Genomic DNA, 26,137 nt, shown 5'->3' on the forward strand with positions numbered 1-26,137 from the left:
AGAGCTTTTGATTTCTGTAAATATGACCTCCTGACGCTGCAAATTCAACAAATTCCCATTTTAGTTCTCTTTATAACCTTTAAAATGTTTTGATCTCTGTTGTGCATAATAATTTGAAACTGTGCATTTTGAGTTTTTTACTTCTAAAAAAAAAAATAAATCTGTTATCATTAGGAGATTTGTTCAATACAATTCGCATTATACTCCAACGGTTGATGGCTTGAAGATTATACTGACTGTCATTTGCATCGACTATTTAGGAAAATCAGCGGAAAATAACATTTTCATAAAAGTTTGGAATGCGGTTTACGCCTCTGACCTCCCATTGACATCAATGGGAGGCAGAAAAAGCGTATTTCACAGCGTTTTATGCCTGCGGCGCTTAATGGCCGAAGGCAAAAAATGCAGTGAAAAACGCAGCGAAAATCGGCGTGCAGGCAGGGGAAAATCTGTCTCAAAATTCCAAATGGAATTTTGAGGCAGATTTTCCTCCTGCAAAAAACTCAGTGTGAACCCAGCCTAAGACCCCACGTGCACGAACGTGCTTTTGCGGCCGCAATTCCCCTGAAAATCCACGGGAGAATTGCAGCCCCATTCATTCCTATGGGCCCATGCACACGAATGTGGTTTTCACGGTCTGTGCATGGCCCGGGAGCCTGGACCGCAGAAAGAACGGACATGTCTTATTACGGCCGTGTTCTGTGGTCCAGGTTCATTGCAAATAATGGCCGCAGCCATGTGCATGGCCCGCGATTTGCGGGCGGCTCGCGGCTGACAGTCGGCTGCCGGTTGACCCGAAAATCACGGCCGTGCCCATGGCTACGGTCATGTGCATGAGACCTTAGACTTCAGCACAAACATGGCTTTGTATTCATTTTTACACAACATTAAGCTTTGATGCAAAATTAAATGAGGACGCAGCAAAATAGAGCATGCTTGGGATTTATAAAAGAATTTGCAGCAAGCCCTAAAAATCCACAATATGTGAATGGGGTATTGAAAACCCTATTCACTTATACTGCATTGTAGTTTGCTGTATATGTTCAAGCGTAAACATGCCATTAGGTTGAATTAACATGCTGCGACGTTGCTGTGGATTCCATAATGAAAATCTTCTGCAATTTACAGTACAATAAATGTTGAGCGGGAGTTTTGAAAAACTATTCACATGCAGCAGAAAAATCCACATGGAATTGAGGGCATGCTGTGGATTTTCTAATCCACGGCATGTCAATTCAGTTGCGGATTTGTGGCAGATTTTCCCCATTCACAACGCATAGAGTGAAATCAGCACAAAAGTCTGCATGTAATTCATCGCAGATTTCAAGTCCGCAGCGTGTGGACTCAGCCTTACAGTAGAGTTATCAGAGCTTCCGCTCGCTTGTAATGAGTCATGTACTTGTGTAATTATCACATGACCAGGACAGAACAATGAAGATTCTCACTGAATGATTGCAAGCAGAGATCTTGACAACCATGAGCAATTGATACAGAAGGTATACTCCAATTATATAATAAACTTTAATAGCTAAAGTTAAAATACACATCTAACTTAAATTCCTAGTCATTCCAAATTGTTCCTATTTGTCTGATGTCCAAAATACCAGATTTTAGATCAAGTTATAAAACTAGAACATTCCCCACCCTTCCAGAGATACAAAGGCTTTCTGTAACCCAACAATTTTGAGTCCCTAATGTATTTGTCTAATTAGGTTTACTGCATATAACAAAGTTACAATGCGGAAACTCTTTGTACGTACATCTAATAAGGAACTATTACCAGTCCCAAAAATAATTAGTTCACCATCAGCAGGACAAAATGATGGGTAAAATGCATAGCACGGCTGAAAATTCAGCAGATGTTTCCTTTCACTAGACCAGCTCACTGACCATGAACGAGGGTCATTAGAGGATTACCAAATGTGAACCTTCCCCAAGGACAAATGCTACAGAAAAGGCCATCTGTATGTTCACACAGAGTTTTTTGCAGGCAGAAAATTCTGCCTGGAAAAATCAGCTCCAGTTTTTTTAAGTGGTTTTGCACCACAAGCGTTTTTTGGCGTGATTTTTTGAGGCATCTCTTCAACAGAAAGATGGAATAACCGCAAGCAGTTTTTGCCGCCTCCCATTGTTTTCAATAGGGTTTTTGAGGCGGAAAACGCCTCAAGATAGGGCATGTCGCTTCCTTTTACCGCGAGCGTTTTTTTTTGCTCGCGGTAAATAAAACGCCTCTACCTCCCATTGAAATCAATGGCAGTGAATTTTGGCTGTTTTTTGCCGCGGTTTCGCAGCAAAAACCTCTGTGCTACAAGCCATAAAATAGACATACCGGGACATCACATGACGTATAGAAAACAGTAAACATTTTCTGAATACGAACCTAAGCTATTTGAACATAAAAAGTCTACCCACAATGAAATTCATATAGGATATAATTTATGACATTAGGCAAAGCCATCAACAACAAAAAGGAAATTAGGGAACAGAGGCACCATCTATATGGGTTATAAGGGTTCTATTATTTTTAGATAACTTCCCCATATACATTTGAGCTGAAATTTGGTCCCACGTGATGATCTCTGGGATCATAGCAGGGGTTGGAATGTTTATTTACTTGCAGCTTATCCATATAGACACCCTATGGACAGGATACATCCAAAAAGATCTGTCGTTACATCCTAGCCATATGTTGACACCTGTAAATAATCTCACCTTTGATAAAATGTTAACGCAACCTTATTTTAGAAGTATTTGCCATTCCCATAGTTTTAAAATGCTAAACTAAGAAATCTTGTATTTAGGACTATAGAAATTATGTCAAAGTAAAAAAAAAAAAAAAAAAAAATAGGGTTTACTCTGATTAGCCAAGTTAAAGAGGCTCTGCCACAAGATTATAAGTGGACTATCTCCCACATAATATGATCGACGCTGTAATGTAATTAACAACCGTGTTTTTTATGACCTATATTAGCTTTATGCTAATGACTTTCTTAATGAACAACTGGGAGTATTTTACTATATGACCAAGTGGGCGTTGTGGAGACAAGTGACAAATCAGCGTCATACACGTCTCTCCATTCATTTACACTGCACAATGACCTAGCTAGATCGCTTCGGTAACGTTTGTGTGAGATTTACAGCACAGCAAGCGTAATCTCTCGAGATTACGCTGTAAACGGTCATTTAAAACGAGATTACGCTTGCTGTGCTGTAAATCTCACAGAAACATTACCGAAGTGTCAGGATTCTGAATAGACATCACGTCCTGGCTTGTAGTGATGTCTATTCACTATCAGGACACTTCAGTAACGTTAATATGTGAGTAAGTGACTGCACATAGTGATCTAGCTACACTATTGCAGCGTAAATGAATGGGGAGAAGAGTATGACGCCGATTGGTCACTGATTGGTCAGCGTCATACACTTCTCTCCACAACGCCCACTTGGCCATATAGTAAAACACGCCCAGTTTTCCATTAAGAAACTCATTAGCATAAAGCTAATATAGGTCATAACTCTGTTAAAAATGATCGTTTTTCTAAATAAAAAACACTGCTGTAATCTACATTACAGCGCCGATCACATCATGTACAATATAGGCCACTTATAATGTGGTGACAGAGCCTCTTTAAAGTCTATGTTCACAAATGCCAGAAGTCTAGCAAGCAAAATGGAAGAGCTGGAGGCCTTGGTACTGGAAGAAAATATAGATATAGTTGGTGTTGCTGAAACATGGCTGGACTCTTCACATGACTGGGCTGTAAATCTACAGGGTTTTACACGGTTTCGGAAAGACAGGACAAATAGGAAAGGCGGTGGTGTATGTCTGTATGTGAGAAGTGATATGAAGGCGAGTGTGAAAGAGACATTAGAGGTGAAGATTGTGAGGAGGTTGAAACCTTGTGGGTGGAATTACAAAGGTAAACACTGGAAAAATTACTTTTGGTGTAATCTATAGACCCTCAATATAACTAAGAAGATGGAAGTTCAGCTATACAAACAGATGGAGTGCACAGCACATGGGGGTGCTGCAGTAATCATGGGAGATTTTAATTATAAGTTCCTTCTTGGAAGAAATGCTTTTGGTGGGCTCTGCTGACATTTGACAAGGGAGGGGGTGAATAAACATTAGATCATTGGCAGACACCACTCAAACTGTGTGGGATCTGCCAAGAAATATCTTATATCTATCGACATCTTTGGGGAGCATGACAAGTAGTATTTTTAACCCCTTGGCGCGGAAGCCATTTTTCACTTGTTTTTTTCATCCCCACATTCCAAGAGCCAAAAAGTTTTCGTTTTTCTGTCGATAAAGCCGTATGAGGGCTTGATTTTTGTGTAATGACTTGAAGTTTTTGATTGCACGATTTTATATAGCAGAAAATGTACTGGGAAACTGAAAAAAAAAACAAAAAAAAAAAACTGGTTTAGAAGAGGGAAATTGCTGTTTTTGGGTTTCATTTTTACGGTGTTCACAGTGGGGTAAAATCAACATGTTAACTAATTTTACAAAGAAAATAATTATTTTGACAAATGTTTTTTCTGTTGCCATACTCTGAGAGCCATCATTTTTTTATTTTTCCATTGATTGAGTGGTGTGAGGGTTTGCTTTTTGCAGGGTGAGCTGTAGTTTTTAATGGCACCAATTTGGGTTACTTTGGAGCTAAGGTGACTAAAAAAAAACAGCATTTTGTTTTTACGGCGTTCATTGTGCGGGTAAAATAAAGTTATATTAGAATAGTTCAGACTTTTACAGATGAGGCAATACCAATAATGGTAGTGTTTTGTTTTTTTTACATAATTGGAAAGTTATTTTGTACTTGTAACAATTTTGAAATTGTTTTGTTTAATAAAAAACGACATAACTTTTTTCCCTTTTATTTTTCAGTCCCCATTAGGGAACTTGAACAAGCGATCCTTTGATCGCTGATACAATACACTGCAATATACTTATGTACTTTAACCGGCTCCTACAGAGCTTAAAAGGAGCAAAAATATGGGAAACCTCGGGCCTTCATTAGGCCCCCAGGCTACCATGACAATTATTAGCACCCCACGATTGCTGGAAGGGGCCGCCACCCCCCCCTCATTCTAACGGCCTAGATGCCGCAGTCGCTATTGACTGATGGCATCTAAATTGTTAAACGGACGGGATCGGAGTTCTCTAATCCCGGCTATTGCACTGAGGTGTCGCTGTAAGGATGGGTTCCCACAGTGCAGATTTGCTGCAGACTTTGCCTGCACTTTGTAAGCCAAAACCAGAATTGGATCCAGGAGAGCAGACCTATAAGGCCTTTCTTTATATATTTCTTCGGTTTAGTCTTAAAAACCGCACGCAAAATCTGTAGCAAATCTGCACTGTGGGATCCCAACCTAAGATATAGCAGACACCCGCTGAGTATGGAGCAGGATCAGCCCTTGAGCCCACTCCATACTACCCCTTGGAGGCTGTTCAGTACAGCTGCGTCACATGTCGCAAAGGCATTATCGGTCTCATTCCAATTGTAAGATGTTAGGTATTCGAACATAGTATTATATACTTGAAGTACTCGCATTGTCACTAAAAAGTAATTTATGCAAAAGATCACCTAGAAGTATTATGGTCTTGGGTTAATAGTTCAAGAGAAGTTTCCCCAAAAAAAAACAAAAAAAAAAAAAAACATACCCTGTGGAAAACATGGTTATCTTTGGAATAATGTCAGCTGACAGCGCTTCCTGAATGGCAAGTCAGAGCAGTGCTGACAGAGTGAGGAAACCGTATACAAAATGCATGTCTCTACAAGTGAAGTAAAAGAAAGAGGAGCAGGCCAGACAGGGCGGAGAGGAGAGTCAGTCGAGTGGAAGCATTTCATGGCCAATATGTGTACACACACACACATATATATATATATATATATACATACATACACACACACATACACACATATATACACACACACAGTCAGCTGAACAAGCCTAAAACATGGGAGTGGGGATAAACTCTGCAAGTCATGTTGGTCCGCATTAATACAACCTCTAGCATACTTTGGTTGAAACAATTTCATAGGTTATTAAATGGCATGTCAACATGGGATAGATTTGCTGTATGGAATCCGCAGCAAACTAGAATACAATGCAGGTAAATAAGGGGTTTTCAAAACCAGATTCAGACACATTGCTAAAAAGAATCAGCACACATTTTAGGGTTTCCGGTCAGTTTCAAATCCCCAGCTTACTCTATTCTGCTGCGGAAAGGTGGTAGATTTCACCACGGATTTTAACTTTGCCCTTACACATGGTGCAATCAGAATTAATGGCCTATCCTTTAAATAGACCACCAATATTAGATCGGTGGAGGGCCGACTCTTGGCACCCTGCCAAACAGCTGCTTGAAGGGGATGCAGCGATCTTCCGAGCACTTCAGTCTCCTCATTATTTGCAAAGGTTTTGTTTGTATTTTCAAACGCTGTTACTTTCGTAGCTGCTGTGTGAGGTATTGCAGCACTGTCCCATTCACTTGAATGAGTGCCCCTTCAAACAGCTAATTGGCTGGGTTGCTGAGAGTCAGACCCCCACCGATCGAATATTGATAGTCTATCTTAAGAATAATGCATACATTTTAAAATTCCGGATAACCTCTTTAAAATATGTAAAAGTACGGTGTCGATTCTTGATGCAGATTTCGTTGATTTCTCCACAGCAAATCCACCCTGTTCATAGCCAAAAAAGAATGCACCCAGACATATTCATAGTTATACTATAGGTATATATTGAAAAAAAACAGTTAAAAGCGGCTGTCTCTAATAAGGCACGTGGACATCAGAGGCGAGAAGCTAGACCTGAATGGACACCATCTAACACAGTTCCAACATGAAAGAAGTTGTTGTGATGGGGCAATCCCTTTAAAGATGACCTATCACCTCTCCTGAGGTGTCTGGTTTCATATTAGGCCTTATAGTGAATACTACGACCTCAATGCTTTATTTTCCTTAGGTGTTGAAAATATCGGAATTTAGAGACTATTTTAGAGGTTACCTAAGAAAAAATAAACATAAGTAGCAGAGCTAGTACAATCATACCTGTGGGGGACATGCATAAGCATTGAAGAACTAGCTTCATTTGGGTCCTCCACCTCATAAATGGTTGCATCACATTCATCAACATCTGAAACTAGAGTGAATGGCAAGTTTTCATATTCCGGGATTTCTTCATAGTGACAAACATTTTCATATTCAGGTATATCGGGGTCTGATTTGTCCACTGAAGATGCCACCTGTGGTCTCTGTGTTAAAAGAAGATTCTCATCCAAAGACACGGAGGCTGGGTTGTTCACACTGTTGAACTCATTCTTGTGTTTCTGTCGTTTCTTCGATAAAGGACTGAACGAATCAGCCGATTGTGCCTTTGCAGGTTTCATCTTTTTTTCTAAAGTAGGTGATGTAGAATGGCCAGTACAAGAAAATATATCAGATGTCACATTGTCTGCCAGGAGATTGCCTCGAGAAAGAAATTTCTGAAAGTCACTTTTTATGATACATACAGATAATTTGAGGTTGAGCAACTTCTTTAAGGAGTTTCTTTTAGGACTGTCGGGTAAGGGTTTTTCTATTCTATCCATATCAACAGAAGATAAAGATTTAGCCCGAGGCTTGGTTAAGGGATTTCGTGCTTCATTACTTGAAGAAGTCTTGAATGTCTCTGGACTACCTAAGAAAGGTAAAATCGGGTGCTGCAACTTCCATACTGGTTTTTCAGAAGTGGGTAACGGTTTTGAGAATAATTCTTCATATCCTGTAGTGCCATTTGAAGCACGCTCATTGCTAGAAGTTAGGAGTTTCTCCTCTGAAGCAGCTTTTTTGAGCAGGCCAGCTGCAGGTAAGCTGTATCTTTGTGGCTTCTTAGGGGCAACCCTTGGTGAACTTACAGCTGGTTCATTTTTTATACAATGTTTACCTGCGGCAGTATTCTTCACAGGCAATTGTTCATAAATAAGTTTCAGCTGCTTTGGTAAACTCATTGATTCAGTACTACACCTTTTAAAGTTACTGTTTTCTTCAGAATCTGTAAGTTCTTCAACATATTTCCCAGTACTTTCTCTTTCGGTATCATTTGGAATCAATACAATATCTGAACTCAGATTTAAATCTCCATTTTGATCTTCACTACGGTTGTGGTGCATATTTTTGCAATTTGGACGGTCTTCCCTATCTGCAATGGGTTTTTCAGAAAAATCACTGTGTATTTTGAAATGGTCAACTTCATTTTGTACCGGTTCAAGTTTTGTTTGAACACAGTTCTCACTACTTTCTGATGTTCCATCCACGCAATCTTGACGCACCAAGCATGGGGTCCGCAGCTTTCTTGGTTTTGGAACTGGAAGTTTTTTATGTGGTGGAGGAGTCCGTGTTAGAAGGCTAGGTTTTCCATTGCCTTCAGTATTTAATGGTCCATTGTCAAGTAATAAACCATTGCATGGTATCACATTATCCATGGATTCAGAAACTGAATGAAACGGAGAAGCACCATTGAAAAAAGAAGCGGTTGGTTGATAATGTGACTTGCTATAGTTTTCTGTGTTACTTATAAATATATCAAACCCACCAGAACCTGCAATAACATTGCAAGTGACAATCTTTACATCCTCTTGAGCATTTTCTTGCTTGCAGGTATAACCATTGACAATGTCGTTACGTGTGGATACATCCCTGAACTTCTCTTCTATAATGCTGGTCTTCAAACTAACTTGGTTTGTTTTTAAAGATTTTGACTGTTGACTACAAGGTTTTCGTCTTGTTCTTACACATGGCATGGGCTGCCCACACATCTTTGTATTTTCTATATTTTCCAGCTGTTCTATTGCTTTCTGATTTTTCTGCAAGTACTCCCCATTTCCAAGTTTGTGGGTGCAGTCACTATTACATGAGCATGGTGAAATAATATATGGAAAACTTTCATTATCGGCTGGCGTTTCTAGTTTACATATGATGTTTTCAGAGATTTTGTGCTCCTCCTGGCTTTCAATACTTGACGTGACGGTATTATGTTGCCGGTCTTCTGCAACAGATGAACTTTGAATGACCTTTGGTTTTGGAGCAATTGTTGGCTTTGATTTTTTTGGTACCGCTTTAGGCTGGACTATATCTGGCTTGGGTGCAATAGGTGGTGGGCTAGGCTTCCGACCCACAGCATGTTTAGGTTTAGGGGCTACTGGAGGCTTCTTAATATCTGTTGGGGAAAAAGAATCAAAAATTATTAATAACTTAAGAATTGTTATTATAACTTCAAAATTCTTATTAATAATAAAAGTAGAGAGCCTGAAGCATAGTATCCAATAAAGCACAAGTGTGCTGAACAACCTTTTAAAGTAAAAAGAATAAAAATAAATTTAACCTTCAAGTGCTAAATTCATTTTTACACAAACCACAAATTACTATTATTTCATTAGGTCTGATGCTGCTGCAGAATCAACTGTAGCCTCTGGTGCCGATGTGGCCGTCACGATGCAGGGCCTGTGAGTGACGTCACAGATCTGCACTGTCAGAAGCTGGGCGTTCTGAAGAGAAGTGGATGATACTTCTCTTCAGAGCGCCCAGCTAGTAAAAGTATTAAAAACGCCCCGATGTACGCACATAATACACGCCCACTTGGACTTTTACTTTTAAACACACCCACTTGGACTTTTGCAAGCCTCATTTGCATAAATACAAAAATGGTCATAACTTGGCCAAAAATGCTCGTTTTTTAAAAATAAAAACATTACTGTAATCTACATTGCAGCGCCGATCTGCTGCAATAGCAGATAGGGGTTGCAAAATCTGGTGACAGAGCCTCTTTAAATGGCAATAAAAATGGCTGTTAAATGCAATAAAATATAAAAGCAAAGCTTGTTTTCAATAGGTTATAAACATTGACATAGTATTGCTTTTCTTACAATGAACGCAGTGCTGTGAAATACATGTGAGCTAAATGTTATCCTTTTAATGCATTTGTATTAGTAATTTGTAAGGATCAATTTACCAAATACCAGAGAAATAAAAAAGTGGCTTACCTTGAAATGCTCAAATGCACCCCATAGAACTATTAAAGGAGTTTTTGTTTTTTAAGACAGTACACCTTTTCTACAAATTTGTAGGATATTGTGAATACTAGCATCCATCATAAAGTCAACTCTACTTTATTAAACATTTCATAAAATATCCTGTTTCATAACATTTAGAACGACTGGAATACTATCAAGTAAATCCACTGTTTTCCATTTTCAATACTGTTACTTTTAAAAAAAAAAAAATGAAAAAAAAAAAAATTACAAAAACACCACAACCCACCTCTTATAGGGAATTTTGTGGTTGTTTTGTTTTTTTTGTTTGTTTTTTTAAAATGTAGCATACATGGCAGAATGGCTATTTTTTAAACTGCTCTGTGAGAATGGGATGTCATAAAATCCTATTCACTACAGAATAATTTATCATGTTTGTATTTCTTAGCAGCCAGCTACATATATAGGCTGCGATATTATGACAGGCTAATTGCGGTATTTGTGCAGGCAGAACTTATTGGTTGGGCAGAATTTCCCAAAAAGCACAAAAGAAAGGGTGCAGTAAATCAAAATTCTCATAGACAGAGTTTCCTACTGATAAAAAAAAAACAACATTTTTTAAACCAACCAATTAAGACAACAAAAATACCCGAGTGCAGGGAATATTACATAAATGAAAAATTGCCCTTGAAAGTCCTTGCATCAATTTGTGCCTAACATTCAACCTCCAATTTCCGCTCAGTATAGTCCATGCACTTAACTCCTTTAAAACTGACCCTGAAATTGTCTCTCAGCTGTCAAGGTCTTGCACTCAACAGCAGGGGGTGTTTAATATGGCATCTGTTCTAAGCAGCACGTTAAATATAGAGTTAATATATTCCTAATTTTATAACTTAAACCTCATTCTCAAAAGCTGTATAAAATGTAAAACGGTCCCCTATGATGAGCAGAAATAAGGAGGTATTTGAACATACATCAATGTGTAATGTAATTAGTCTAGGTTGCACTAAAAAAAAATATCTGAACATGTTTCTTTCCCATTGTGAAATATTGAAGTTGATGCAGGTCATCCCTTGATCTTACTGCAACTAGCTAGTGACGTTGTTTTTCCATGGAGCCCTATACTTCTGCATTCATACTTAAAGGGGTTCTCCGGTCCCTAAAAATTAATGGCCTATCCTCAGGATAGGCCATCAATAGCTGATTGCTCGGGGTCCCCTGGAATCCCGCCGATCAGCTGTGTTGAAGGGGGTCCAGCGCTCGTACGAGAACTGCACCCCCTTAATTTCTACTTGTTCACGGTGAATCGTCGACACAGATGTAGTGGCGATTCAAAGTATTGCAGCCTTCTCCCATTCACTTCATCGGGAGAAGGCTGCAATACTGTGAATCGCTGCTAAATCTGTGCTGACGATTCACAGAGAGCAAGTACAAACTAAAGGGGAAGCAGCGCTCGTACAATCGCTGTACCCCCTTCAAATCAGCTAGCTTCCCTGGAGTTGGTCCCCGAGCGATCCTAAGGATAGGCCATCAATTTTTAGGGACTGGAAAACCTCTTTAAATCCAATTCTACTTTGTCACTTTTAGTCCTTAAAGGGGTTGTTCAGGGTTAGAAAAACATGGCTGCATTCTTTCAAAAACAGCACCGTACCTGTCTATGGGTTGTGTCTGGTATTGCAGCTAAACTCCATTGAAGTGAATAAGACAGCTGCAATACTACACACAACCTGTTGACAGATGTGGTGCTGTTTTGGGGAGAAAGTTGCCATGGTTTTTCTACTCCTGTACAACCCCTTTAACCCCTTCCCGACATTTGACGTATCCATACGCCAAAGTCGGGGGAAGTATGGAACGGGCTCACGGAGTGAACCCGGCTCCATACGATGCCGGTGTCGGCTATATGTTACAGCCGACACTTCAGAGTAACGAGCGGCATTGCGCTCGAGCGCGATCCCGCTCGTTTAACTCGTTAAATGCTGTGGTCAATAGCGACTGCAGGATTTTAATCGTTAGAAAGAGGGAGCAACCCCCTCTAACAGCTAATTGGACCCACCCGCAACGCAATCTCGTGGGGGGGGGGGTGATGGTTGCTATGGCTGCCTGCGGGCCTAATGAAGGCCCTTAGGTCCGCCATCTTTGTGCTCCTATTAAGCGCTGCCTCCGGCAGGGCTTAATAGAAGCCGGTCAGAATCAGGATATACTGCAATACATTAGTATTGCAGTATATCGTGCAAGCAATCTAACGATCGCTGGTTGATAAATTAAAAAAAAGTAAAAATTAGTAAAATAAAATTGTTGTCTTTTTCTGCAAAAAATTTTTTTAAAAATTAAAAGTTCAAAAAAAAAAATCCCTTTTCTTATTTTCCCCTTAGAGCATAGTAAAAAAATAAAATAAACATAATTGGTATCGCCGCATCCGTAAAAGTCTGAACTATTACAATATATCATTATTTAACCCGCACGGTGAACGCCGTAAAAAAAAAAAAAAAAAAAAAAAAAAAAAAAAAAAAAAAAAAAAAAAAATGTAAACACCAGAATCTATTTTTTTGGTCACCTCATCTCCCACAAAAAATGAAATAAAAAGTGATCAAAACATCGCATGTACTCAAAAATGGTATCATTAAAAACGACAGCTTATCCCGCTAAAAATAAGCCCTCATACCACTTAATCGACAGAAAAATAAAAAAAAGTTATGGCTCTCGGAATTTGGCTACACAAAATAAATTTTATTTTTTACTCTTATGTTTTTACTTGCAAAAGTAGTAAAATATAGAAAAATAAATATATATATATATATATATATATATATTTGGTATCGCCGTAATCGTAGTGACCCACAGAATAAAGTTAACATGTGGTTTTAATTGCACAGTGAATTCCGTAAAAACAATGGAGGAATTGCTGTTTTTTTCATTTTCTACCCCACAAAAAAAATCCCTTTTCCCAGTACATTATATGGCACAATAAATGGTGCTATGAAAATGTACAACTCGTCCTGCAAAAATCAAGCCCTCATAGGACTATATCGACGGAAAAATAAAAAAAAGTTATGGCTTTTGGAAGGTAGGGAGGAAAAAACGAAACTGAAAAATCTGAAAAAGTGCTGCGGCGGGAAGGGGTTAAATGCCTTCAACCAGTGATGTTCTGCAGATTTATTTAAAAGGTATTGTCCCGTTTAGAAAATCCATTTTCTTTTACCCTATTAAGGAATTCTTAGTTAATAGCGGGGACCCCCGTTTGTCAGAATGGAAAGTGGCTAAAAGAGAATCTCCTGTTCTGGAGGACCCGTCCCGTCCTGCATTACACAGACAATCCATTGATACGAATAAGCAGTGTGTAATGCCTACATTTGCTCTGTGGCGGTGCTGCAGGAAAAGTGAAAAAAAGTTACTGTCATGGTTTACCCACAGATTACAGCGAATTTCTTCGTAAATTAACAACTAGGGATTAAACAAAGCAGAAAACCACTTTAAAAAGGTGTTTACCGAACTAACACAGAAACCTGTATGTATCTCAAAGCTCACCAGATGATGCCATCATAGCTCAGAAGCAGTTATTTTTTATTTTCACTATTTTGCCAAGATCTGTGAAGCTCTATTGCTTTTCATTTTTTCTAGGGCTTGCTGTGGGCCTGATTACCATGTAAAGGGCTACAGTTGATTCTCCTCTAACACAAACATCAGCTCTAATCACGACTGCCTTTATTAGAAAGGGTTAAGTAGTTCTGTAATTACTCGCTGTCCTCTACAGAGAAGCATCTCTGCTGTACTGCTTCTCACTGGACAGTGCATAATCTGCTGCCCAGATCCTAACTAAATCCGCTCACATTATGTGATCATCCAACGCACATGAGTGGGGTAATAAGTATACCGATCCCCTGGCGCATCCCCGGCAGAAATCAGTTTCAGACTCGGATTTCCGTCTTGGATTTTTTGTCAAATACACGTCAAGTTTTGCCATATTGTGTGCTGAATGTGTGATGTAGTATGAAAATACGGAAACACTGCACATAAAAGCTAGAACAATCTTACAGGGCAAGACTACACAGATCTAAAATGACTCACAATAAAGACTAAATACAACCATGTAAAGTCTAATACGTAGTTTTGTCGTCAGGTATGTAACATTTCATTTTTTGAAAGCTCATTAAGGATTGAAAGCACAAGGTTATTCGGATAGATGTGTGGACAACCAATAAAGGGGAACAAAAAGAAGATGTTGCCTGTCATTCGTCAAAATGCAAAGTCACTATGACAAAGAAAATGGAGCAACCTCTATCTATACGAATATAGTACTGATTGACAGAAAATTAATAAGATGTAAGGTGGCCATACACCTTTAATAGTGGTCGTCCGAACGCTCTTTCGACTGATAGCTATTCCTCCCGACTCTCCCACACACATGCACACTCGATAGGTAGAGGGGAATAAGCCACTGCCAGACACCTCTGATGGCAGCTTATCATCCTTGAAAACAAAGGATCATGCATGTCAAAATTCAATATGCCAAATATCCCCCCCAAAATCTACCAAACAAACGTCAGCCAACCATTTAAAACACATTAAATGGTCGGCCAGTCCCACCAAAATCGGCGGGTTCGGCCAATGCTAGGCTAAGGTGTATTGCCACCTTAAGGGTATGTTCACACGAGATCATTACGTCCGTAATTGACGGACGTATTTCGGCCGCAAGTACCGGACCGAACACAGTGCAGGGAGCCGGGCTCCTAGCATCATAGTTATGTACGTTGCTAGGAGTCCCTGCCTCGCTGCCTGACAACTGTCCTGTACTGTAATCATGTACGTAATGACCTCGTGTGAACATACCCTTACTTACAAGTTAGAAGCAGTGCTATTCTCCACTACGAAACTTCTCTTAAATGTATCCTAAACATAAAAACGTCATCCAAAAAGAGATAAAATAATATCTCTGAACAATGAGAACAAACAAGTGTTCACAACTTGAAGGCTACATTGACACGAGCGTGGGCAACCTTGGAGGTGAAAAACGACAGTTTTTCAAGTCAGAGGTGCACCCGTACGAGACGCGTTATCACGGATTCCCCCATAGACTAGAGTCTATGGAGGAATGCATGAAAACGCAGGAAAATAGGACATCTATTTTTCCACGGACCCTTAACATGCTCTGTTGAAAGAATGGCCGCGTGAACAGCCCCATTGAAATACATACGTCTGTGTGACGGCCGTTGTTTTAACAGCCGTCACACGATGGGTTACACGCTCGTCTGAATAAGCCCTTAGGAGAACGGAAAAGGATAAAACACATACTTTAGTAAAGAATATGGGCAATAAAGGAATGCTACAGTGAAAACCCCCTACCATAGTCTGCCTTAGGGCTATAAGCCGAGTCCTCAACTATTCATCAGTTTCAAAGGAAACAAAATTACTTCTACAGGAAATTACACTAAATCATCTACTTTTTGTTGTAACTCACATCCCTACTTTAAGATTTCACACACCATTGAAAACCGGGAAAATCAAAATAAAAGGATGCCCCTTTTTACTTCCAGAGAGCAAAAGTTTCACAAAAAAAAGTCTAAAGTAAGTTTTATTTAGGAAATAAAAGAGAAGTTACCAGTGGTAAGGTGGGTGTTCCTAAAGACAATCTTATAGGAGTAGATGAATGGTTTTGAGGTATACTATGTAGAGCTGGAACGTGAACACACCTTTGTTTGTAGACGACACATACAGAGAATCATTTGCGAAGGATAAAACTATGCCAACTTGCATGTAGATTTATTGGTAGGATTGATATTCAATTTTAATAAGAAGCAAGCTACATGTATGTATGTTTGTAAGTGTCCAATTCTCTCCATGCATGGGGAGATAGTGTGTTATGTTCTTCCCACATACACATTCCATACTTACAGAATACACAAATTGTAGTAAATCTGTTACATCACGTTGCGTACTACTGAAACACCATGTCAGATAAACAGTTATTTTTAGAAAAGTTAGGAAGTAACCTACATCCACTAGGAAAATAGCCTGATCTTTTGACGAACTCTTGATACTAGAGAGAACAATGGCTTTCTTTCACCCAGATACAATAGCCTCAAGGAAACTTTTAATGATGACTAACTGACTTTTGCTTTGTCAAAAAGCGAGCACCAGCAGAAGGGAGGGTGTCACGATTTTAGCACCATTAAACATTTGCATTCTAATTTATGTTCAAACTTCAGCAGTCTTAGGGCCTGTTCACATCAGCGTTGCCCTCCCGTTTAGGGGCTCCGTCTGAGGTTTCCGTCAGGTTAACCCCTCAACGGAAAGGCAAATGGAAACCTTAGCCTCCGTTTCCCTCACCATTGATCTCAATGGTGACGGAAACGTTGTTAATGGTTTCCGTTGGTCACCCTTGTGACAGGGTTCCGTTGTTTTGATGGAACCAATAGCGCAGTCGAGCGCCTTGATTAGGTATTTTAGCCAAGCCAGAATATCCTCAAGAAGGAAGAGAAACCCATCTATAGAGCAGGGTGCTGGCTGGCTGAGAGGCCTGACAGGGAAGCTACATCCAATAGGAGTCATTTAGGAGATAGTTCCCCTCCAGGAGGAGGAAAACAAACTTGCAATGCCATGGCCAGCAAAGGCTTAAGATGCCCAGGCCTAAAAACGAAAAGGAGGGGGATCCCGAGAATAGCGCCGGTCAGGTCATTTTAACTTTAAGGGCAAGTACAGCTCTATGTCTGGCAAAGGGCTGAATTTTCAGTTTTTACCTGGAGTTGAACTTTAAAGTGAATATTCACTTTCAAAATAAATGTTCAGCCTAGAATTTCAACCTTGATCAGAAGACTTTGGCGGAGCCAGACTTGCTTAGGTGGATTTCCAAGTACCAAGTAGAATTTGCACCAGCTATAACAAGGTGCAGAACATCACAATAGACCGTTTAGTTAAAAAGAGCAGTGGATGAGTATTGTGGGCATAATATGGATACTAAAATATGGCTTTATTATGCCCTAAAGCTGTATTTGTACAAGGATAGTGGTGAATTGCCATCTCCAGGACCATCAGAACCATTTTCATAAAGTGAGAACTGTACATGCATCACTACAGATTATACTTTACAGTCTTCGGGAGCAGATCTTAGTGGACCGCAGCCACAGACGTAGCTTTGCTCACCCGGACAAGGAATGTGACCCAGATCCCTATGCACATATTCCTTGTCTGCGGTGGCACTCTATATAAACAAACAGCTGCAGTCCTAATGATCGGCTGTCTGGCACTGAATCTCTAGATATGTTACATTACAAGGTTTGTGCATGGCGTTAATCACAATGCAAACATTTACAATAAATGTAGTAAAACGCGTTTTACTACGTAACAAATTTGTTTTCCCATAAAACATTACAAAAAACTTTAACTGCTATGTCTGCGCCTAGAATACATGTAACGCCTAAACAGAATACAATTTATTTAACCCAGTTTTCCTTGTAATGGGGTAATTTTGGGCATTAAAAACCCCCCAAAAAAATCAAAATCAGGGCACATAAAGTACGCATGTGTATTAATACATACATAGAAAAAAATACTGTCTACTATTGCCAAGATGACTTATTGGTGATAAAATATGCACAAAGGAGGCAAGCAATACTCCATCAATGGATTAAGTCGTCAGCTTGGGGATAAAAGCGTCCTTGGAAGAAAAGCATCTTTGAACAGCTGGTTAAATTAGGTTAGGGGTCAACCTATATTTTTAGCCCGTCTAAGGGTCACAAGGAGGCCAACGCTATAAGGCATGTGGGTAACTACAAGAGATTCCTCATGCTACAAATAGTTTAGTTAATTTATAGCTTAAAATAATAATACAACATGGGAAATTATTCAAAATTCAGACCAAGTGAAGTATAAGGCCCCATGCACACGAAAATTACGAAAACGGATCCGTAATTACATATAATCTGCGGACCCATTCATTTCTAGTGGCCACGGACACCTTTCCGTATATTTACGGATGTGTGTCCGGGCTGTGAAAATGATTAGCAAGATATAGAACATTTCCTATTCCTGTCTACAATTGCAGCACGGACCCGCCCATGCAAAATTGCGGACGGCTACGGACATGCATCTGTAGCCGTAATTGCGGAAGCGTTGCTATGGGACGGCAAGGGATTCCCCAACAAAAACGGCTCCTGAGCGATCATCTTGATACTCTACTATTATTTACATTGTGCCATCAGTTTTCATGGTTCTTTACATAGAATAGTATTTGGATAAAATATAGTGTAGAACTGGAAAGATTAGGTGAGGGAACCCTGGTCATTTAAGGTATTATACAGATAGCCATAATCTATGTAGTCTACACGAGTGTACCATATAGCCATAACATCAGAGGACAGTGGGCCAAACATGATGTGTACATGAATGGGGTGTTCTTGACTTTCCCCTGATGGCAGATGTCGGGGGAAAGAAGGATAGGGTATGTTCAACACACCCGATCCTTTGCACCCGCAGGAGATAAGCCGCTGCCTGAGGTGTCGGATATCCTTTTATTCCCGTCTCCCCCATTGAATAAATACGCACGCTCAGCAGAGTGTGCATGTGTATGTGGCATTTGGAAGAAATGGCGGTCGGTTGAACGTGCATTCGGACGAAAATTATCTTAAATGTATGGGAAACTTACATGGAGGAACACAGGCCAAATGCTATATTTATGGAGCCAATTCTAATCACTGATTGACAGACTTAACTGTATGTGTGAATATAGAGATAGCTGTCAATCACTAAGTAGGACCGCCCACTGGACTCCTAAACCAAGAATGAGCAGAGGTTTAAATGAAGAAATTACAAGTTATACTGAATTTATTGCTACAAAAATATACATCAGCCTACTCAGCTACCTATAAAATGCTGCCCGCAGATTGTAACGAATTGTCAACATGACAGAATTGCTCGGAAAGGGAACCGGTCACTGACTTTATGCTGCTCTCGAAGGTCAGCATAAAGTAATGACAGACACGTTGATTTCAGGCGTCTATCAGTTATGTCTGATGGTTATGTAATATTGGAATACTTACATTGAGAACGTTGCAGCACAATGCGAGCACTCGTAGGAAGAAATCCTGCATACATATGAGCTGTCGCTCCCCTCATCCAGCCACCGCTGATTGACAGCTTACTCCCAATTAGGGTATGTCCACCCTTAAAAACGGCAAGCAGAACGCTTAAAAACATCTGCCCATTGATTTCAACGGAAAATAGAGCGTTCTGTTCCGATCCCGCTTTTGGAGCAGTTTTTCATTGACTCAATAGAAAAACAGCTCCAAAAACAGCCGTAAAAAACGGCGCAAAAAACGCTAGTTGCTTAAAAAACGGTTTAAAATCCCTTGAAAACAGCTCCGAATTTTCAGCCGCATTTTATTAAGCGTGTGAACATACCCTTACTGTGCATAGCGAGAAAGCTGTCAATCAGTGGTGGAGTAGGGGAAACAGCAGCTCATGAATATGTCGGAGTGCTTCCTCCCAGGGCTTGAGTCATGCTTCAACGTAAATTATCCAATGTCACATCCTACCAGACGAAAGTGGCAGACCACTGAAATCAGTGTGTCTGTCATTATTTTATATTGTCCTCAGAGAGGGCAGCATAAAGTCACAGAAAAGTTCCCTTTAAGTGTCGCAGTAGCCTAGTTCTGGCATTCAGTGTCTGTAAGGCCAAGTTCACACTACCGTTCCTATCAGTTTACCTCTCTTCCGTCAGAGGAAGAGGATAGATACATTAAACAGAAAGCAACCGTTCTGTTAGGGCCTGTTCACATCACCGTTCATTTCCGTTCCGGGGTTCCGTCGGAGGGTTCCGTCGGGTGAACGCCGCAATGGAAAGTGAAAGTGACAGCACAGCTTCCGTTTCAGTCACCATTGATCTAAATTGGTGACGGAAATATCGCTAATGGATTCCGTTCGTCACCATTCCGGCTGGTTTCCGGTTTTCCGACGGAATCAATAGCGGAGTCGACTCCGGTATTGATTCCGTCGGAAAACCAGAAACCAGCCGGAATGGTGACGAACGGAAACCATTAGCGATGTTTCCGTCACCATTGAGATCAATGGTGACTGAAACGGAAGCTGTGCTGTCACTTTCACTTTCCGTTGCGTGGTTCACCCGACGGAAAGCTCCGACGGAACCCCGGAACGGAAAGCGAACGGTGATGTGAACAGGCCCTTAGAATTACCATTGATTTCAATGGTAATTCTTTTGCATCAGTTGCTTTCCGTTTTTTGAAACGGAAACAAAAGAGCAGTCTGCAGAACTTTTGCTTCCATGAAAAAAAAACGGAAACCTAGCCAACGGAGAGCCTCTGAAACAAAATAATTACCATTGAAATCAATGGTAATTCTAATGGACGCGATGCTGTCTGTTCGGACTCTCGTTCATCTCTTCCTCTGACGGAAGAGAGCTAAGCTGAGCTTAACGCTAGTGTGAAAGGAGCCTTATTAGGCGCTGTTCACACTAGAGTCACGGCTTCTGTTATCAGAGTGAAGACAGCTATGAGGGATCTGTTCTGAAACAGATCTTGACAGACTCCAATGACATAATAGGTTAATAGGTCCATCAGCTTTCCGTTTTATCTTTTCCTCTTTACAAGAAAGAATCGCGCAATTGAAAACTGATGGTACGTAGACCAGCGCTGATGTGAAGAGAGCTTAAAAGCCAGTATGCCTTCTGCTGTACAAATTGCGACAGCTCTATAGGGAACTGAAGTAGTCTGCTTTCAAGCTGCTAAATGTTGCTAAATAGGCTGCTTTGACTTTTTATCGGCTTGTATACAATGAGCCACTCTGCTATCCAATACAAACCGATAAAGAACAAAAAAAAGCTGTTTCCTAAGACCCAATTACAGCTCCCATAGATACTCCATCATGGTTGAATGGCATCCATTTACAGACATAGTCCTTTTAACTGCCTCCATTGACAATGCCGACTTGTGAGCTGTGATGTCCCGGGAAAGATAATCATTCTTTGAACCAAAATCTCTCATTTCCTTTATCTGTCACATTTTCAGTGTTTTTTTACGGCCGTTTTTTGGAGCCGTTTTCAATAGAGTCTATGAGAAAACGGCTCCAAAAACATCCCAAGAAGTGTCCTGCACTTCATTTGACGCGGCCGTAATTTTACGCGCCGTATTTTGACAGTGACGCGTAAAATGACAGCTCGTCTGCACAGAACATCGTAAGACCTATTGCAAGCAATGGGCAGATGTTTGCCGACGTAATGGAGCAGTCTTTTCAGGCGTAATTCGAGGCGTAAAACACCTCCATTACGTCTGAAAAGAGGTCGTGTGCACATACCCTAAGGGTGCAGTCACATGTGGCGTATTTTCCTTGTATTTCCACAACATAAAAATACGCTCCAGAAAACGTTACAATGTAATCCTGAGGAAAAAAATTTCTGCAACGCAAGAAATTGAGAAATCTGTTGCGGAATATTTTTCCCCATTGCACATTGTAACGTTTTCCACAGCGGAAACATGAGGAAAATTTGCCATGTGGGACTTCACACGACAGATGCGCCGATTTCATATTAAGTAGTTTAGGACTATTTTGAAATTATACTTGCGGCACAGTCCAAGTATATCCATATATTCACACACCCCCTGATTGACACTTTCCTACCTATTCACAGTAAGTGTCACTAGGCGGCTGGAGCGCGAATATATGCATATACTTGTATTTGAAACGCTGGTCTTAAGTTACGTAAAGCTCTGTATGAACTAGAACTGAAGGACTATGGCAGAACACTTATTTCGCAACGCTCTTTGACTTCTCAGCCATCTGCTATGCTGATACAGTACAGCGCATATTTTGTAAATGTTTTGCAGGAACATGTGGAAATGTCTCCAGTTGGAAGTAGCAAACTACAGTATGTAAAATAAACATCCTGTTTCTGAAGAACAAGCCGGCATACAAGGGGAAGCACTTCACCTCTTCAAGTGTCACCCCTATAGTCATGCTATAGACAGACAGTAATACGAAACATTTCCTTCCTGAAGACACTGGACGGCTTGTAATGTCCAATGTGACCCAACCAAAAACATGGCAACTTACATGGCAAAAGAATGTTACTACTGTGACTAAGGGAAAGTACAATATATGGCTCGTTTCTTATTACCAATCTAAAGAGAGCCAGGATACGCATGCCTACCGAAATAACGGGTGTACACCAGCACCACTAGATGCCAACCCAGCAGAACGCCGAAGGCTTGCCCATGAGGAGTCTCGGAAAGATGGGGGATGAGCCATGGCAACCATTAACTGGCACAAAATAATTAACAACTTAACAGAAGGGGACACAAGGACTGAGGCTTTTAATGAAAGGGTTTGTGCAGGGGAAAAACCGCACCGGTTGCTCGGTCAACCACCACTTCGCGTGTGCACCGGCGCAATGATGTGTTGTCCACGGGGACGACATGTAACTTTGTTCACCACTCGTATAACACATTGACACCCACACATAGTGCGAAACATATATTGGGAATGTTCATTTACTATTACGCAGCTACTATTTTCAACACAATCGCTGCAGAAATTTTCTGCAGCAATTCCGTTACGTGTGGACAAGCCCTGACGGGATAGAAAATATGATGTCATGGAATCTGCAGCGGAACCTCCAATGCAGATGTGAACAGAGCCTAAGCCTTATATAGTCACCTCATGATCAGGTTGCGGTTTATTTCTGACATATCGAGGAATATGGAGTAAAGTCTTTTGTGTGTGATGAAAAGTAACTTTCTAATATACTTTGGATCCTTCACCACTTTCTGCGGTCAATGAACATCATAAACATTCTGATTTACATTCAAATTTTGCTACAATTGTATCCATTCTAGGCAAGATTCTTTGACATAAGACCTTTTATTTACACTGATACATTGTAGCAGAACGATAGTTGTGCTGCTGATGTGTGCTGCCTTGATTAGATAGAATCGCAGCAAACTTTTTAGCTACAATAGACGTGGTTAGTACAGCCACACTGCTTCAGCCTCTGGATGCAAACAAAAAAATTCCATTCACTGACAGCAAACCCATATGGAAAATGGCGAGGGACTGGTACATACACTATATAGGCAGATAATTGTCATAATGCACTGAAACCGGAAAACCCCTTGAAATGGTTAAAATAAACTTGTCGTCCGCTTGTGTCGGGCGATCTTTATTGCACCCCCATCTTGATAATACGGGATGGATGGATGGCTGTATACGAGTAATAGAACCTGCAGGACCGTCCAGACCTCCGAGCACCGTCCGGCAGCGATTCCTGCACACAGCCCTAAACCTCATTGTACATCCTGAGCAGTGTGAGAATGGAAAATCCCCCATCCTCCACGAACTTCTTCCCAGCCTCACAACTCACCAGAACTCATGTTCTCCCATGGAGTGTCGCTTTTAATCCATAATAACAACGTGTGGTCGGTGCATTACTCCTGCGGGTGCCCGGGCAGCAAACTCTGCTCTGTGCCCCACGGTCCAGACGAGGGGCCGCCTGCTGGAGCTGGGAGATGCCGCTTCCCACTATGGAGGAGGAGGAGGGGAGTGCCCGAGTGACGTCAGTGGCAAATAAAGCGCTCCACAAGACGCTCCTCTACCTACTTGAGTTCTGACTGACTAGATAACGCATATGGGCTGACTGCTCGGGCACAATGCAATACTAGTCTTGAGTTTACCCAGTACTAGGGGCATATGGCTCATATATAACATATACGGTCACTTACATGAATTAGAGCTTCTGCTGTAGGTCTGTGCAGATATCACGACGACACTACAGAATATGGATCAGCCATAAAACTAGCTCTTTTGTGACACTACCTGTCCTTCCTATGCAAAGTTTTTATCTTCCACGGATAAGTCCATACGTAGCGTAAATACTGCGGATTTTCCGCAACGGCTTTCATTGCAGAAAAATGCAGCATATGATAGATATTACAGTAGCAACAGAGTGGATGAGATTAAGGGTATGTGCACACGGTAGCAGGCTTTTACGTCTGAAATGACAGACTGTTTTCAGGAGAAAACAGCTGCGTCGTTTCAGACGTAAAAGCTCCTCGCATTATGCGAGGCGTCTTTGACGCCTGTAATCTTGAGCTGCTCTTCATTGAATTCAATGAAGAACGGCTCAAATTACGTTGCAAAGAAGTGTCCTGCACTTCTTTTGCCGAGGCTGTATTTTTACGCGTCGTCGTTTGACAGCTGTCAAACGACGACGCGTAAATGACAGGTTGTCTGCACAGTATGTCAAATGAATGGGCAGATGTTTGCCGACGTATTGTAGCCCTATTTTCAGACGTAAAACGAGGCATAATACGCCTCGTTTACGTCAGAAAATAGGTCGTGTGAACCCAGCCTCAAACAAATCTCATCTACACGCGGGAAAACCGTTCATAAATTGACTACATTTTGTGTGAACATAACTTTTAAAGATAGCTCACCTTCATAAATGCCTCACAATACACGTCACTATCTAGTCAGTTTCCGTATTCACACAACAGCTTTTCGACGTTCTGTCGCTATGGTGCGTTACATATATTACACTGTAGAAAATGGGAGTTTCTTAAAACCGCACAGTTTAAAGGAATATGGTTATATTTACACGGTGCAGTAAAATTGCGGTTAATTACAGAACCACCGCAAATTTTGCGATGATCGTTGTAATTACAGTAACTGCGATATATATCCGCACGATCTGAATTTACCCTAGGGCTGGATTCACACACAGCATTTTGCTGCGTTTGTGTGCGTTTTCTGTCACATTTTTAAATATAAAAAGTAAACATTATTGGTATCGCCCCATCTGTAAAAGTCCAAACTATTACAATATAACATTATTTGTCCCTCGCGGGGAACAGCGTAAAAAAAACAACACCGCCATATTTGATGTTTTATGATCACCTCACCTACCAAAAAAAAATTGAAAAACGGTGATCAAAAGTCAGATGGTACAATTAAAAACTGCAGCTCACCCTGCAAAAAAAGAAGCCCTCACAACCGCTCCATTAACGGAAATGTAGAAAAGTCTCAGAATATGGCAGCAATAAAAAAATTTTTTTTTACCAAATGGCTTTTATTTTGTAGAAGTGGTAAATATAAAAGAAAGGTTTATAAATTTGGTATCACTGTAATTGTATTGACCCGCAGAATAAAGTTAACATGTCATTTTTTACCCCACAGTGAATTCCATAAAAGCAAAATCCGAAAGACAATGAAGTAATTGCTGCATTATATGGTAAAATAAATGGTGCCTTTAAAAACTACAACTCGTCCCGCAAATAACAAGCTCTCATACGGCAGAAAACTAATAAAAATATATGTGGACAGAGAAATAAAAAGTTATGAATCTTGGGCCGTGGGGAGGAAAAAACAAAAAGGAAAAATGGCTGCCGGGAGAAAGGAGCATAATCTTGTGCTACATGTAACTTAATGTGCCTCTCGATCTGATCTGCCAATAGGCACCACATACTTGTGCCCACGGTACTTTAGTGCCGAAAGGAGAAATGATGATGCGGTGCTTCTCAGCCAATAAGTTTGGGAGGTACACCGTAGCGGATTATTAGAGGGGTGGACGGGGCGACCGCCCAATGCCCAGGGCTCTGGGTGGTCCCTCAGCTCTGGGGCCCCATTTGCCCCTAAAATGTGCTTGTGTTAGCACCTGGCAAAACTGGGAAGGTCCTGGGGCCCACTGCGCCAGGGGTGGCCCGAAAACAACAGGAGAGTGGAGAGCTGTTGGCTCCCTGCCCCACAATTTACTCTCGTAGACCAACTCATCGTGGGAACAGCCATACAGAGTTGTATAAGTTTTTCTTTCTTTTCTGTGTTTTATTTTCAGTGTTTTCACTACTGTAGGGGGGCATAAAAGTACTGGGTGGGGTTATAAAAAATGGGGCATTATTACTGAGTAGGCACATAAACGGGGGCATTATAACAAAGAAATGTTTGCTGAGATATTGGTTGCAACCGCAGATTCCAACAATGGAAGAAATAAAATATATAATTAAACATTTAATGCTATTAGATAAAAATGATCCAGAACGTAGCAAAGATAAATACACTAAGGCTCCATGCACACGAACGTAAAAACGCCCATAATTACGGCACGTTTTTACGGGCCCATGGACTTCT

General features: G+C 40.7%; 1 protein-coding gene across 1 annotated transcript in view; it reads right to left on the reverse strand.

The window, feature by feature from the left end:
- The window catches only part of FGD6 (FYVE, RhoGEF and PH domain containing 6), an 82,510-nt gene extending 58,988 nt beyond the window's left edge, over nucleotides 1-23,522 (reverse strand). Inside the window, exons 1-2 of the mRNA XM_075860107.1 lie at nucleotides 23,379-23,522; nucleotides 7,059-9,204 (exon numbers count right to left, since the gene is read on the reverse strand). Of these exons, the coding sequence (XP_075716222.1) occupies nucleotides 7,059-9,204; nucleotides 23,379-23,388 (2,156 nt within the window). The 5' untranslated portion in view covers nucleotides 23,389-23,522. The remainder of the gene's footprint in view (nucleotides 1-7,058; nucleotides 9,205-23,378) is intronic.
- Between the last annotated feature and the right edge of the window lie 2,615 nt (nucleotides 23,523-26,137).

This window comes from Rhinoderma darwinii, chromosome 3, assembly GCF_050947455.1.
Source record: "Rhinoderma darwinii isolate aRhiDar2 chromosome 3, aRhiDar2.hap1, whole genome shotgun sequence".
NCBI lineage: Eukaryota > Metazoa > Chordata > Amphibia > Anura > Rhinodermatidae > Rhinoderma > Rhinoderma darwinii.